Below are 12,461 nucleotides of genomic sequence, written 5' to 3'. Positions count from 1 at the left end.
AGAATAGCTTGAACCTGGGAGGTGGAGGCTGCAGTGAGTGGAGATCACACCATTGCACTCCAGTCTGGGCAACAAAAGCGAAATTGTGTCTCAAAAAAAAATAATAAAATACACAGTTGACTCTTGAATAAACATGGGACCAACTCCCATGAAGTTGAAATTTTGTGTAAAACTCCCTGAGACTCAATCTAATAAGCCTACTGTTGACTAGAAAGCCTTAGAGGTAACATGAACAGTCGAACACATAGGTGGCATGTAAGAGGTGTTATATGCCATATTTTTACAATAAAGTAAGCAAGAGGAAAAAAAGTTATTAATGGAATACATCATAATTTCTATTTCACTTTATTTCATTTCTCTAAAAATGTTCTATACCAATCCCTGTTTGCTTAAGTACCCAAACCATTGAAGGATCCATGTCGCAAAAGAAGTCAAAAGCAATCCTGAATAATCAGAATCCTTCCGCCAGATCAGCTGATGTCAATTTGTTTTCTGGGACTACTACTTCTGTATCTTTTTCCTTATCACCGGCACTGGTTCGCAAGCGCTCATCTCCATCAAGTCGTGTTCTGTTACCTCCTCTAGTGTGGTGTTTATTAGAGCTCTTGAGCTTCTCCAAGATCCACATCTTGAAACCCCTCCACCTTTTCTGCCATACACACAACTTCCTTGAGTGGGTCTGTTGTAAAACCTGTTATATCATGAACAGCATAGGTTTCTCCAAGAAGAAATTTATTGTTTCAGGCCTGATGACATTCATGGCTTTTTCTATAATAATGATGGTGTGTCTTCAATGGTGTAATCCTTGCAGACTTTGATGATGTCCTTGCTATCCAAGGTTCTCTTCTACAGTATTAATAATCCTTTCTATATAGCATCTAATGTAACAAGCCTTAAAGGTCCTCAGCCCCCTAATCTAGAGACTGAATTAGAGACATTGTGCTTGGGTGCAAGTAGAGTGCTTTGACACCCCTTTGGTGTTAAACTCCTGGGTTTTGGGTGGCCAGGGGCACTGTCTAATATTAAAAAGATTTTAAAAGGCAGTCCCTTCCTGGCAAGGTACTTCCTGACTTCAGGAAGAATGCACTGATGGAACCAATCCAGATAAAGGGTTCTCATCCAGACCTTCTTGTAGAACCAAAAGACTGGCAGCTGGCATTTATCTTTTCCCTTCAAAGCTCAGCATTAGCAGCTTTATAGAGGAGGGTAGTCAAGATCATAAATTGGACTGCATTTGCACAAAACAGAGTTAGCTAACCCTTCCTCCATTAAATCCTGGTGCTCACTTAACTTCTTTACTAAAAAAAAAGTCTTCTGTAGCATTATTTCCAGAACAGAGTACTTTCATCCGCATTAAAAATCCATTCAGGGAATTTTCTTAATAGAATCTGATCTGGGAATTAATCTGCTGCCTCTCAGATGGCAGATGCTGTTTCTCCAGTTATTTTGACATTTTTTAAGTCAAACTTCTTTCTAAAATTACCCAACCATCCTTTGCTGGCATTAAATTCTCCAGCTTTAGCTCTTTCACCTTCCTTTTGCTTTATGTTGTCGTAAAATCACTGCTTTTTCTTCATCATATCAGAATCTATAGGTATGCCTTTCTTATAGTAATCCTGCACTCACATAAAAGCTGCATTTTCAATATGAGATAAAAAGGTATTTTGCAAAAAGTGAAGGTTTTCATGCCTCCTGGCATAGCTGCAATGATGACTATACGTTTCCTTTTCTTTTTACAATGATTCTTATGCTGGATTCATTTATCTTGAAATGGCTGGCAATGACAGACTTCATTCTATGGTACATACCAGGCAATTCAACTTTATCTAACATTTGCATGACTTTTCTCTGTTTCTTAGGAACACTTCCTAGCATCACTAAAGGGACCTCATGAGTCCCATGCTGTTATTCAAAAGTTTACAGTATTGAATGAAACATGATGAAAAATATATGAGAACCACATGATCACTTTTTAGGGTAATACACAATTTACTGGACAGACAAACTGCTGTGGATGTGGAGATGATAAGCAACACACAGCATTTTAAGCATGTTAACTTGCAACCTTTGAGCTCACTGCAATAGCAACAGGTCGTAACTATTTAAATTACAATATGACAGCAGTACAGTATTTACTATAGTTAATTTTATGCAGGTTGTGATGCTGCATCTTGACTTTTGTTTAAATTTCTCTCCACTGAAAATAGTGCCATGTACACTCTTACTGTGTATAAGGTTTGATAATTTTAGCTTTTTAGAATAATTTTTATATATTTCATAGTAATAAATTATTAAAGAAGACTAGTATATGCATATATTTTATGCATTCAGGAATGTCTAATTAATCTTAATTTTTTGATATTTCTAGGTTATGCAGTTTGTATGCAAGATTTTTCAAATTATCAAAAAACTTTCCAATGTTTATTAAAACAAATCCACATAATTAGAACTGCACAGTTCAAACTCATATTGTTCAAGGGTCAACTGTGTGTGTGTATGCATATATGCACATAAAAAATAAGAAATAGCCTTTATTTCATATAAAAGCAACAGACAAACATACAATACTCATGAATACACTCACCAAGAAACATGCAAATTCTAAGTAAGGAAAACTTGACAACATTCTTTAAGAATACAAAAACTTGCCTGAAACAGAAAATCAACTGGGGAGAGACACTCCATGTTCTTTAATAGACTCAATGTCGGCTAGGTGTGGTGGCTCACTCTTGTAATCCCAGCACTCTGGGAGGCTGAGATGGCCAGATCACCTGAGGTCGGGAGTTCGAGACCAGCCTGACCAATATGGAGAAACCCCATCTCTACTAAAAATACAAAATTAGCCAGCCATGGTGGTGCATGCCTGTAATCCCAGCTACTCAGGAGGCTGAGGCAGGAGAATCGCTTGAACCAGGGAGGCAGAGGTTGCGGTAAGCCAAGATTGCACCATTGCACTCCAGCCTGAACAAGAGCAAAACTCCATCCCCACCCCCTCCCCGCACAAAAAAAGAAAAAGACTCAATGTTATGAAGCATCAATTCTCCCTCAGTTCAATGAGAAATTTGCCATCACTTTTTAAAAACCATTACATTTTATTTCTGAATATAGAAAGCCGATTTTAAAGCCTACACAGAAAACTAGATAAGCAAAGACAGCCAAGAAAATTCAGAAAAACAAGAGTAAGAAAGAGAGCAAGAACAAGTCTAGACCTACCAGACATTAAAATATACCAAAAAGCCTCAATAATTGGAGTGTGGAATTAGTCCATGAATAGAGAGACCAACGGAAAACAAAAGAAAAGTCCAAAACAGGCCTGAATGCAAATGGAATTTTAGTTAATAAAAGCAGCATCACCAACGAAGGGGAGCAATGTTTAGCTCTGTAATGAAAAGGGACAACCAGGCAGCAATTTAGAAAAAAGATGAAACTGGATCTATACCCACATAAAATATGCTATGATAACCTTCAAAGATCACTGAACAATTTAAATGTTTTAAAAAAAAAAAAAAAGATGGTAATGGGGCAATGAACAAAAGATTATCAGGAATATTCAACCTCACTAATTATAGAAATGCAAATTAAAACCTCATTAAAAGGCCAGGAGCAATGGCTCACACCTGTAATCCTAGAACTTTGGGAGGCTGAAGCAAGAGGATCGCTAGAGCCCAGGAGTTTGAGACCAGCCTGGACAATAAAGTTAGACACTGTATCTACACCGTATATACAGAGTATCAAAATATTACCTAGGGGTAGTAACACACACCTGTGGTCCAGGCTACACAGGAGGCTAAGGCAGGAGGTTTGCTTGAGCCCAGGACACTGAGGCTACAGTGAGCCATGTTCACAACATTGCCCTCCAGGCTGAGTGACAGAGCAAGACCCTGTCTCATAAAAACTAAATTTAAAACCTCATTCAAATACTTAAAATAGCAAGATAAAGATACCTATTAGACTGACGAATATCCAAAACTTTGGCAACACACAGCGTCAGTGAGGATGTAGGGAAATAGGCCCTCTCATACATCACTGTAGGAGTCCAAAACAGTCCAGCAAATGGAGAGAATTCTGGTAATAGCTACTAAAATTATAAATAAATTCCCCTTTGAACCAGCAGTCTTATTACTGGGGATCTATTCTACAGATACATCTGCATAAGACTAAAATGACATGTGATTATTATCATGCATAATTTGAATTAGCAAAAGACTGCTAACACCAGAACCCAGGAATAGAACAAACTATGGTATATCGATACATAGAAAAAAACAAAGCTGTGAAAAAGAGAGTAAGGAATATTTTTATGATTTCTTGTGTCAGATCGTCTAGATTTACATGAAAAAAGCAAGGTTCAGAACAGTATATGCAGTACATTAACTTTTGGTAAGAGAACCAAATAAGACTACATGTTCATATTTTCAAGTACTGAATAAAAACTAAAAGGATAAACAAAGAACTAGTAACAAATGGTCACCTATAGGAGGTACATGTGGGGGTAAGAAGGTAAAGGGGATGAGGTGGGGATACGACTTCTCTGTTTTGGTTTTCAAATCATAGCTACTAAAAAAAAATTTAATTAAAATAAAGTAACTCACAGAAAAACAGCTCTAGATTCTTACCTGAGAAGGGACACTTTTTGGTGGCTCTATGCGTATAGAAGGATCCCACTCTCCTGGAGGTAGGACAGTTACTTGATCTAAAAATTCATCAATTCCAGATAAGAGGTCATTTCTGTCTTTTGCTTTATAAGCTACATCATGAAAAATCTAAGGGAAAAAAATTGAGTAAAAAGATTTTAAAGTTGAAAAAAAAATTCTACACATAGTAAATCTACTGTGGATACCATAAATATCTTCACAATAAAAATAATTACCTAAACTCTTATCCCAGACAGTTATTTAGCCCACCTTAGGTAACAACTATAAAAGGTAATCCACTCAGTATTACCAGATGAATTAACAATAACAAACAATGAAAGAGAACAGTTATGTGTTAAGACAGAACAATTTTTTTAAAATAAAATTTTGAATGGGAAATAATAATTGATTAGAAAATGAAACACTATAGCATGTCATTCTACTTCTATGACACTTAAATGTCATTTATCCTAAGAAAATAGTTATGGATATGCAAACAGCCTACTTAATTTATTTAATAACCAATACTTACTGGCTACCTACGAACTGCTAGAATACAATTCTAAGCATTGTGCATAATACAATGGTAACAGGTAAGGCAAGGTCCCTGTACTCAAGAACCTTTTTTTCTAGGAGGAAAGACGATGAAACAAGTTATTAAATAAATAATCGTAGGTATTGATAAACTCTCTCCTAAAAAGAAAGTAGGGTACAGAAAGGGAAATTGATCAGAAAGAACAGAGTAGCCAGGAGAGGTCTCTTAAAGGAGGTAACTGACCAGGCACGTTGGCTCACGTCTGTAATTGCAGAATTTTGGGAGACTGAGGTGGGTAGATCACCTGAGGTCAGGAATTTGAGACCAGCTTGGCCAACATAGTGGATCCCTGTCTCTACTGAAACTACAAAATTAGCCAGGTGTGGTGGCACAGGCCTGTAATCCCAGCTACTCAGGAGGCTGAGGCAGGAAAATTGTGCCACCACGCCCAGCTACTTTTTGTATTTTTAGTAGAGACAGGGTTTCACCATGTTGGCCAGGCTGGTCTCGAACTCCCAACCTCAAGTGACCCACCCACCTTGGCCTCCCAAAATGCTGGGATTACAGGAGTGAGTCACTGCACCCAGTCAAGAGTTTAAATTTCAATCTCACTATATAATAGGAAGTCATTAATAACTTTGGACTAGATACTCAAACTGGCATGCTACTAACAATGTAGAGAAAAAAACTGTACCAAAAAGGCCCATAAAGGCTAATTGAATCAACAAATAAAAGCAAGGCTAAGCCAGAGAAATGGCAGTAGAAATAGAAAGAATATGACAGATTAAATGCAAAACACATTGACAAGGTAAACAGAATCTGCTGACTGGCTGGTTGAAAGAGGATAGAAAAATAGGCCCAGCACGGTGGCTCATGTCTGTAATCTCAGCACTTTAGGAGGCCAAGGCGGGCGGATCACAAGGTCAGAGATTTAGACCCTCCTGGCCAACATGGTAAAACCCTGTCTCTACTAAAAATACAAAAAAAAAAAAAAATTAGCTTGGCATGGTGGCGCACACCTGTAGTCCCAGCTACTCAGGAGACTGAGGCAAGAGAATCACTTGAACCATGGAGATAAAGGTTGAAGTGAGCTGAGATCGTGCCAGACTCTGTCTTAAAAAAAAAAAAAAAAAAAAAAGAAGAAAAGGAAAAGAAGAATGAGGTCAGGTTCAGATATGGGGCACTTGAAATACCCTCAGGACACACAGCATTGGTATTTTTATAAAAGTCTTAACCTAACCAAAGGCAAATAGCTGAGGAGTAAACATGAGATAAAACAGTATGCACAACAAGGATAATTTTTAAAGCTTCACTATGAAAGAAAAGAGAACTATAATTTAATATATACTATAGGCTTCATAATCAGTTTCTACTTCAAAGAGACTTGAGGTATTCTGATTACCTCATCTGTCATGAGAGTGGCTATCGATCTTCCAATTTCATGGTACTGTGGCGCCTTGCCTGCTGGACCCAATAACAAAAATAAAAACCTAAGGAAACATGAAAATTCACAGATTTTAAAATAAACATCGTACACCCACAAATCTAGGCAATCATAAAAAATACAAACAGAGAAATACAGAGAAACGACACTCAGACATCTTTTCCAGTCCCCCACACCAATCACTGAAAAAAGATGGCAATTCCACCTAGACTAAAGGAAATCACAAAACTAGGAAAAGCATCCATAATAACTTTCTACCAAATTATTGTTGCACACCTTCCTTAGGGTAAAACAGTAATTAAAAATTAAGCATTTTCTATTAAAAGTTGCCAGCTTCTATTTCCTTTTAGAGTAAACAAATCTCATCTGCATTGATCAAAAAAAGTAAATTAGTAAATAAAGTGAGTAACAATCCCATTAATTATTTGAAAGTAAGGTTTGCCAAATAAGACAGTTGAGTATACCTCCAAAACCTACACAATTCCTCAAATTACAGCTCTGGATTAAAAACTCTAATGTTATAAATAAGGAATTTTAATCAACTAGTCACCTTTGGAAGGAAAAAGAACTTTTATGTACAATCCCATTTTTTTTTTCTTGTGTTATAAATAAGGAATTTTAGTCAACTAGTTCCCTTTGGAAGGAAAAAGAACTTCTATTTACAATTCCATTTTTTTTCTTTTTTAAGATGGAATCTTGCTCTGTTGCCCAGACTGGAGTACAGTGGCAAGATCTCAGCTCACTGCAACCTCTGCCTTCCAGGTTTCAAGCTATTCTTCTGACTGACAGCCTCCTGAGTAACTGGGACCACAGGCGCATGCCACCACGCCCAGCTAATTTTTGTGTTTTTAGTAGAGATGGGTTTCACCATATTGGCCAGGCTGGTCTTGAACTCCCGACCTCGTGATCTGCCTGCCTTAGCCTCCCAAAGTGCTAGGATTACAGGTATGAGCCACCACACCCGGCCTACAACTCCAAATTTTAACATCAAACCTCATATTATGCTAGTGACTACATAAAAAGTATGGTTAATCCTAGTAACACCATAGTAAATTCTTAATATTTACACTTATCTAAACTGGAAATATTTATCCCACTTCTCTATCAGAATTTACATATGAATCCACGGGCTTATTTGTCTCATGTATCTTAACACTGCATCATTAATGCAACCAACTGAGTAAAGCAAATAGGTAAGTACATTTCCATTAAGCTCCTACTACTAATGCTTCATATTTGATTATAAAATAATTCGGAAAAAAATCTTAAAAATTAGTCTTACTTACAATGAAGTTTCTATCATTAATAGCCAACAAAATGATCACCCTTTAGAATACAATTTGTTAATTATTATTATGGCTATTACTCCCAATTTAATTTTTACTTATAATGTATACTGAACAGAAAAATTTGGTTATGCTAGAACAAAGCATCTTGCCTAATTCGAAGGCCTTATTACAGTTACTCAGCCTTGTAAGAGATCATCCTCATTTTACAAATGAAACAGAAAATTTAAGTCAGGCTTGACCCCACTTCCATGAAGAAAGTAAGCAGCAGAGAAAGGCTGCAACTCCATTCTCTGACTCCACTGCTTACACCGAACTTTAGATAAATCCTCTAGGACGATAAACTGTTTTTTTTAAAACCAAAGCTTGTAAGATACCAAGCATGTAATGAAGGTAGAATGCAAAGTATTACTTTTATTTATTAATTAAATTATACTTAATTAAATTATATGAAACTTAATTATTAATTATTAATATGTATTAATTATTATTACTTAATTTATTAAATTTTACTTAATTTAAATTATACAATACTTTATTTTTAGTGTATTTTTTAGTTCCAAGAAGAAAACTATTTTATGCCCTAATATTCAAAGCATTTGGTACAATGGCTGAATATTAACTATTAAAAATGAGCTTTTGGTGGGCCACAGTGGCTCACGCCTGTAATCTCAGCACTTTGGGAAGCCAAGGCAGATGAATCACTTGGGACTAGGAGTTCAAGACCAGCTGGGACAACATGGTGAAACACCACATCTACTAAAAATACAAAAATTAGCTGGGTGTGGTGCTGCACACCTGTGATCCAGGCCAGTAGGGAGGCTGAGGCAGGAGAATCACTTGAACCCAGGACGTAGAGGTTGCAGTGAGCTGAAATTGTGCCACTGCACTCCAGCCTGGATGACAAAGTGAGATTCTGTCTCAAAAATAAGATAAAATTAGTTGAGCTTTTATTACATAAATCAATATTTGTTGGTTCACTGGATAAAAACTTACGGATTTTGAAAATGCTTAAAGAATGTTACTTGGAACTAATTCTTTACCTGGTTGGAACAGGGACCTCAGTCAATCCTGTGAGGAGGACAGCAGGAGCCAGTCTCACAAATGCAATTATAGGCCTTTCCAAAAAGTCTACTTCGCCTACCAAGACATTGGATGCCTCAGCACCCGAAGGAATTTTTCTCATAAAGTTCATGTCAACCTATTAACAAATAAATAATAATTAAAAATAAAGTTTCCATGGTATTTGTAAGACTATTTAAAGGCAAACAGGAAAGAAAAACTGCTTTATAAGACTACTATTTGCTAATCAAAACTTGTGATCTAATGAATGTATGAAATGTCAAAGTCTTCACAACTATAAAGAATGGAGAACACAAATACAAAAAAGCAAGCAAACATATTTTAATCAATGCTATTGTTTTAACTGTCACAATCTTTACTACTTCAGAGATCTAAATTATCAAACACAAACTTGGGAAATTTTTCAATGAATACTGCACTATTCATTAAAAACTATTAAGGACAAATATATAGTTCACAAACTAACAATGGTTCATGAAATTATACACAGTGCTAAAAAATATTCATGATTTTGTATTACTTAACCTTAAAAATAAATGAATTGGCCCCTTTACATTTTATGTAAAGTCCCCCTTAAAACAAACAAACCAAAAAAGAACTCTGGGCACTCCCCAGTATTTTCATTAAGCAGAAAATAATCATTATTTTATCAGTAGTATTTTTGAGACATGGTCTCACTCTATTGCCCAGGCTGGAATGCAGTGGCAGGAACATAGCTTACTGTAAACTTCAAACTCCTGGACTTAAGCAATCCTCGCACCTTGGCCTCCCAAGTAGCTGAGACTACAGGCATGCGCCACCATGTCCGGCTAATTTTCGTTGTTGTTTTTTTTTCTGTAGAGGTGGGGGTCTTGCTTTATTTCCCAGGCTGGTCTTGAACTCCTGGCCAAGTGATTTTCTTGCCTCAGCCTCCCAAAACACAGGGATTACAGGCATGAGCTACTGCGCCTGGGCCCTTGTTTTTATTTAAAACTAAAATCTATAGCCCTTATTGGCACAGATATGTGATAATGCTATAAAATTTAGTTTTCTGTGTATAATTACAAGGGAAAGGTTACACATGATATCAATTATGTGAACTTCATTTATACGCAGTTTCACACAAGTCACTAGACAACCACTTACAGGGCTATCTATGAAAAATAAAACCAGCACTTACAGCGGGCCTCTTGAGTCCCATACCCAGTGTGCCACAACTACAGTGCCAGGAGGCAGACTCCTGCCCAACAGGAGACAAGGAGGTATACACAAAGATAGGCCAAGTAAAAAAAAGTAAGACTGTGACAGAGGAACAAAAATAAACGGCAATGCCATGTCTAGAGGAGCTCTATAATGTACATTACATTAATTTATTCATTTAACAAGAAGTAAACTGCAATTTTGTTACCGAGTACTTTGCAGTATCTGAAATAACATGAGCACCAGTAAAATAGGATCAAGATAGATGCTAAAAATTTAAAATACAACAGCCTTTCTGCACAGCCAATGTCCATAATGCAAGGCTTCCTATAGTTTTAGACTACAACACTCAACAAAGCTATAATGCAAACCATTTAAAATCCTTTTCTGTAAAACATATCAAAGAATAAAAGGCTTAAGAAATAAAATTCTGCTTGACATGATTACATTTATTAAAAAGTCTAACAATGGATACAAAAATATTAAAATACCATGAGTATCATCCTATAACAAATTAATATTAAAAAATTACAGTGGCTAGATAGAATCAGTTGTTCATAAGAAATTCTCATAAAGTACACTTTAAACTTAGTTATAATTTGAACTTAGCAGAGTCTTTTCCCCTCTTCTTTTTAAATAAGGTTTATCTATTTCAACAAAATATTCACTTACCAAAATAAAAAAAATCATAGTTCACATAGGTGTTTTTGTTTCTTTTTTTAAAATCCATGCCTTTAACTACCCATGGGGAAGCACCATTATATTTCTTAGTGGCATTCCAAAAGTACTGACACCGTAAGACAGTAATTCTGGGATCGCATTACAGCCCAGGAAAGACTGAATCACTAGTGTTGTAACATCACTCCCAGAATTAACCTTCTAGTGGTGGTAGCTCCAGAACAAATGACTATAGTTCAAAAAGTACTGACGTTTCAAGGTATCTATGGGTAGGTATAGATGGAAATACTGTAGTATTCACATATTCTTTTTCAGATTTCTAAAACCAGTAATGGTGTAAAGTTGTTCAAGTACTCACAGGTTAACTGTACCCTTCTCACAGTTGTTCATCTAAATTAACATATCACAGGCATCACATGCAGGTTTGTAAGCACCAGTCTACTAAAAAATTACTATAATCAATGTTAATAAAGCCACAAATTGCTACTTATTTTCTTAAGAATAATTAGGAGAATTTATAATTAATGACAAAATTACCTTGCTGAAGTCAACAGTACTATTTTCTCTGCTTCCACCACTTCCATTACCTTTAATTTCTCCACTTTTACTATTGTCCAAGTTTCCAGGGGCAGACTGGGGAGAGGCCAAAATACCTATATTTAAAGACAAATTCCAAATTAGTAAGGAGAAAATTCACTTTGCAACCTGATTCTGCTCACATTCTGAAAGTGATAATTTATCAATATTACAAAAGCAAATGTGCAAGGTTAAAAAAAAAAAAGGTGCCCAGTGTTAGTAACATACCAGCAAAACTAGAACATTTTAAGCAATAATAAAGCTATACATTTTAATATTTAAAATAATATAATTAGAATTTACAAAAATGGTGGCCTTTTGCAAAAAAAAAAAAAACGTGAATTGGTGTGAACCACACAAGATGGAAGACCCGAGTCTGATTACCATTAAAAATACTTAGGGAATATATTTTTAATGTATTAGAAACATGTGAACTGCATGGAGCTCAATGAAGCCTAGCTATATGTAGCAAGCTTTCAACAATAAATTCTCTGATAAACCCTAAGTGTAACTCAGAAGAACGCTACACTAACTAAACGGAGGTTGAATTAACATAATCTCCCATAATCAGAAGTTTCCTCAGAAATATTCATTTTTGTTTGGTAACATTTATGTCCCTAATACCTATTGTCATTATTCCTAAAAAATCCAACTTTAAAATGTCTATTATATTTGTAACTGGCAAACAGTAAGGATTTTATAACAAAAGGGATCTGTGTTTAAATTATGCACTCTCTGCCACTTTCTACCTATGTGACTATGAGAAACTCACTCCATCTCTAAGAGTCAGACAAACCCATAATATATAGCTTATTTGGATTAGAAATTATAGTCATTTGTATTCTAAGTGATAGATATATATTGAAGCATTAGTATATTCATTTCAAAAGTGACATTCAACACCAACATTTTACAATAATAAATTAAATAAAAACACTGCTTAATATAAGACTAATCGGCTGGGTGCAGTGGCTCACGCCTGTAATCCCAGCACTTTGGGAGGCTAAGGCGGGCGGATCACAAGGTCAGGAGATCGCGATCATCCT

The 12,461-nt window shown here is 35.9% G+C and overlaps 1 protein-coding gene across 12 annotated transcripts in view; it reads right to left on the bottom strand.

Annotated features, from left to right (window-relative positions):
• Nucleotides 1-12,461, bottom strand: part of SLC4A7 (solute carrier family 4 member 7) — a 101,227-nt gene that overhangs the window by 38,846 nt on the left and 49,920 nt on the right. For 10 of the 12 annotated variants that reach the window (XM_021666481.2, XM_021666484.2, XM_021666485.2 and 7 more), the window contains 4 exons: nucleotides 11,377-11,492; nucleotides 8,943-9,100; nucleotides 6,572-6,659; nucleotides 4,617-4,763 (listed from right to left, as the gene is read on the bottom strand). In XM_021666481.2, the coding sequence (XP_021522156.1) occupies nucleotides 4,617-4,763; nucleotides 6,572-6,659; nucleotides 8,943-9,100; nucleotides 11,377-11,492 (509 nt within the window). Of the gene's footprint in view, nucleotides 1-4,616; nucleotides 4,764-6,571; nucleotides 6,660-8,942; nucleotides 9,101-10,141; nucleotides 10,202-11,376; nucleotides 11,493-12,461 lie in introns of all 12 variants that reach the window. The other 2 variants (XM_012435534.2, XM_012435533.2) reach the window with 1 other exon arrangement.

Source organism: Aotus nancymaae, unplaced genomic scaffold, assembly GCF_030222135.1.
Source record: "Aotus nancymaae isolate 86718 unplaced genomic scaffold, 86718_ANA_hifiasm-v0.15.2.pri h1tg000019l, whole genome shotgun sequence".
Classification (NCBI taxonomy): Eukaryota; Metazoa; Chordata; class Mammalia; order Primates; family Aotidae; genus Aotus; species Aotus nancymaae.
This window is presented reverse-complemented; position numbering and strand designations above follow the sequence as displayed.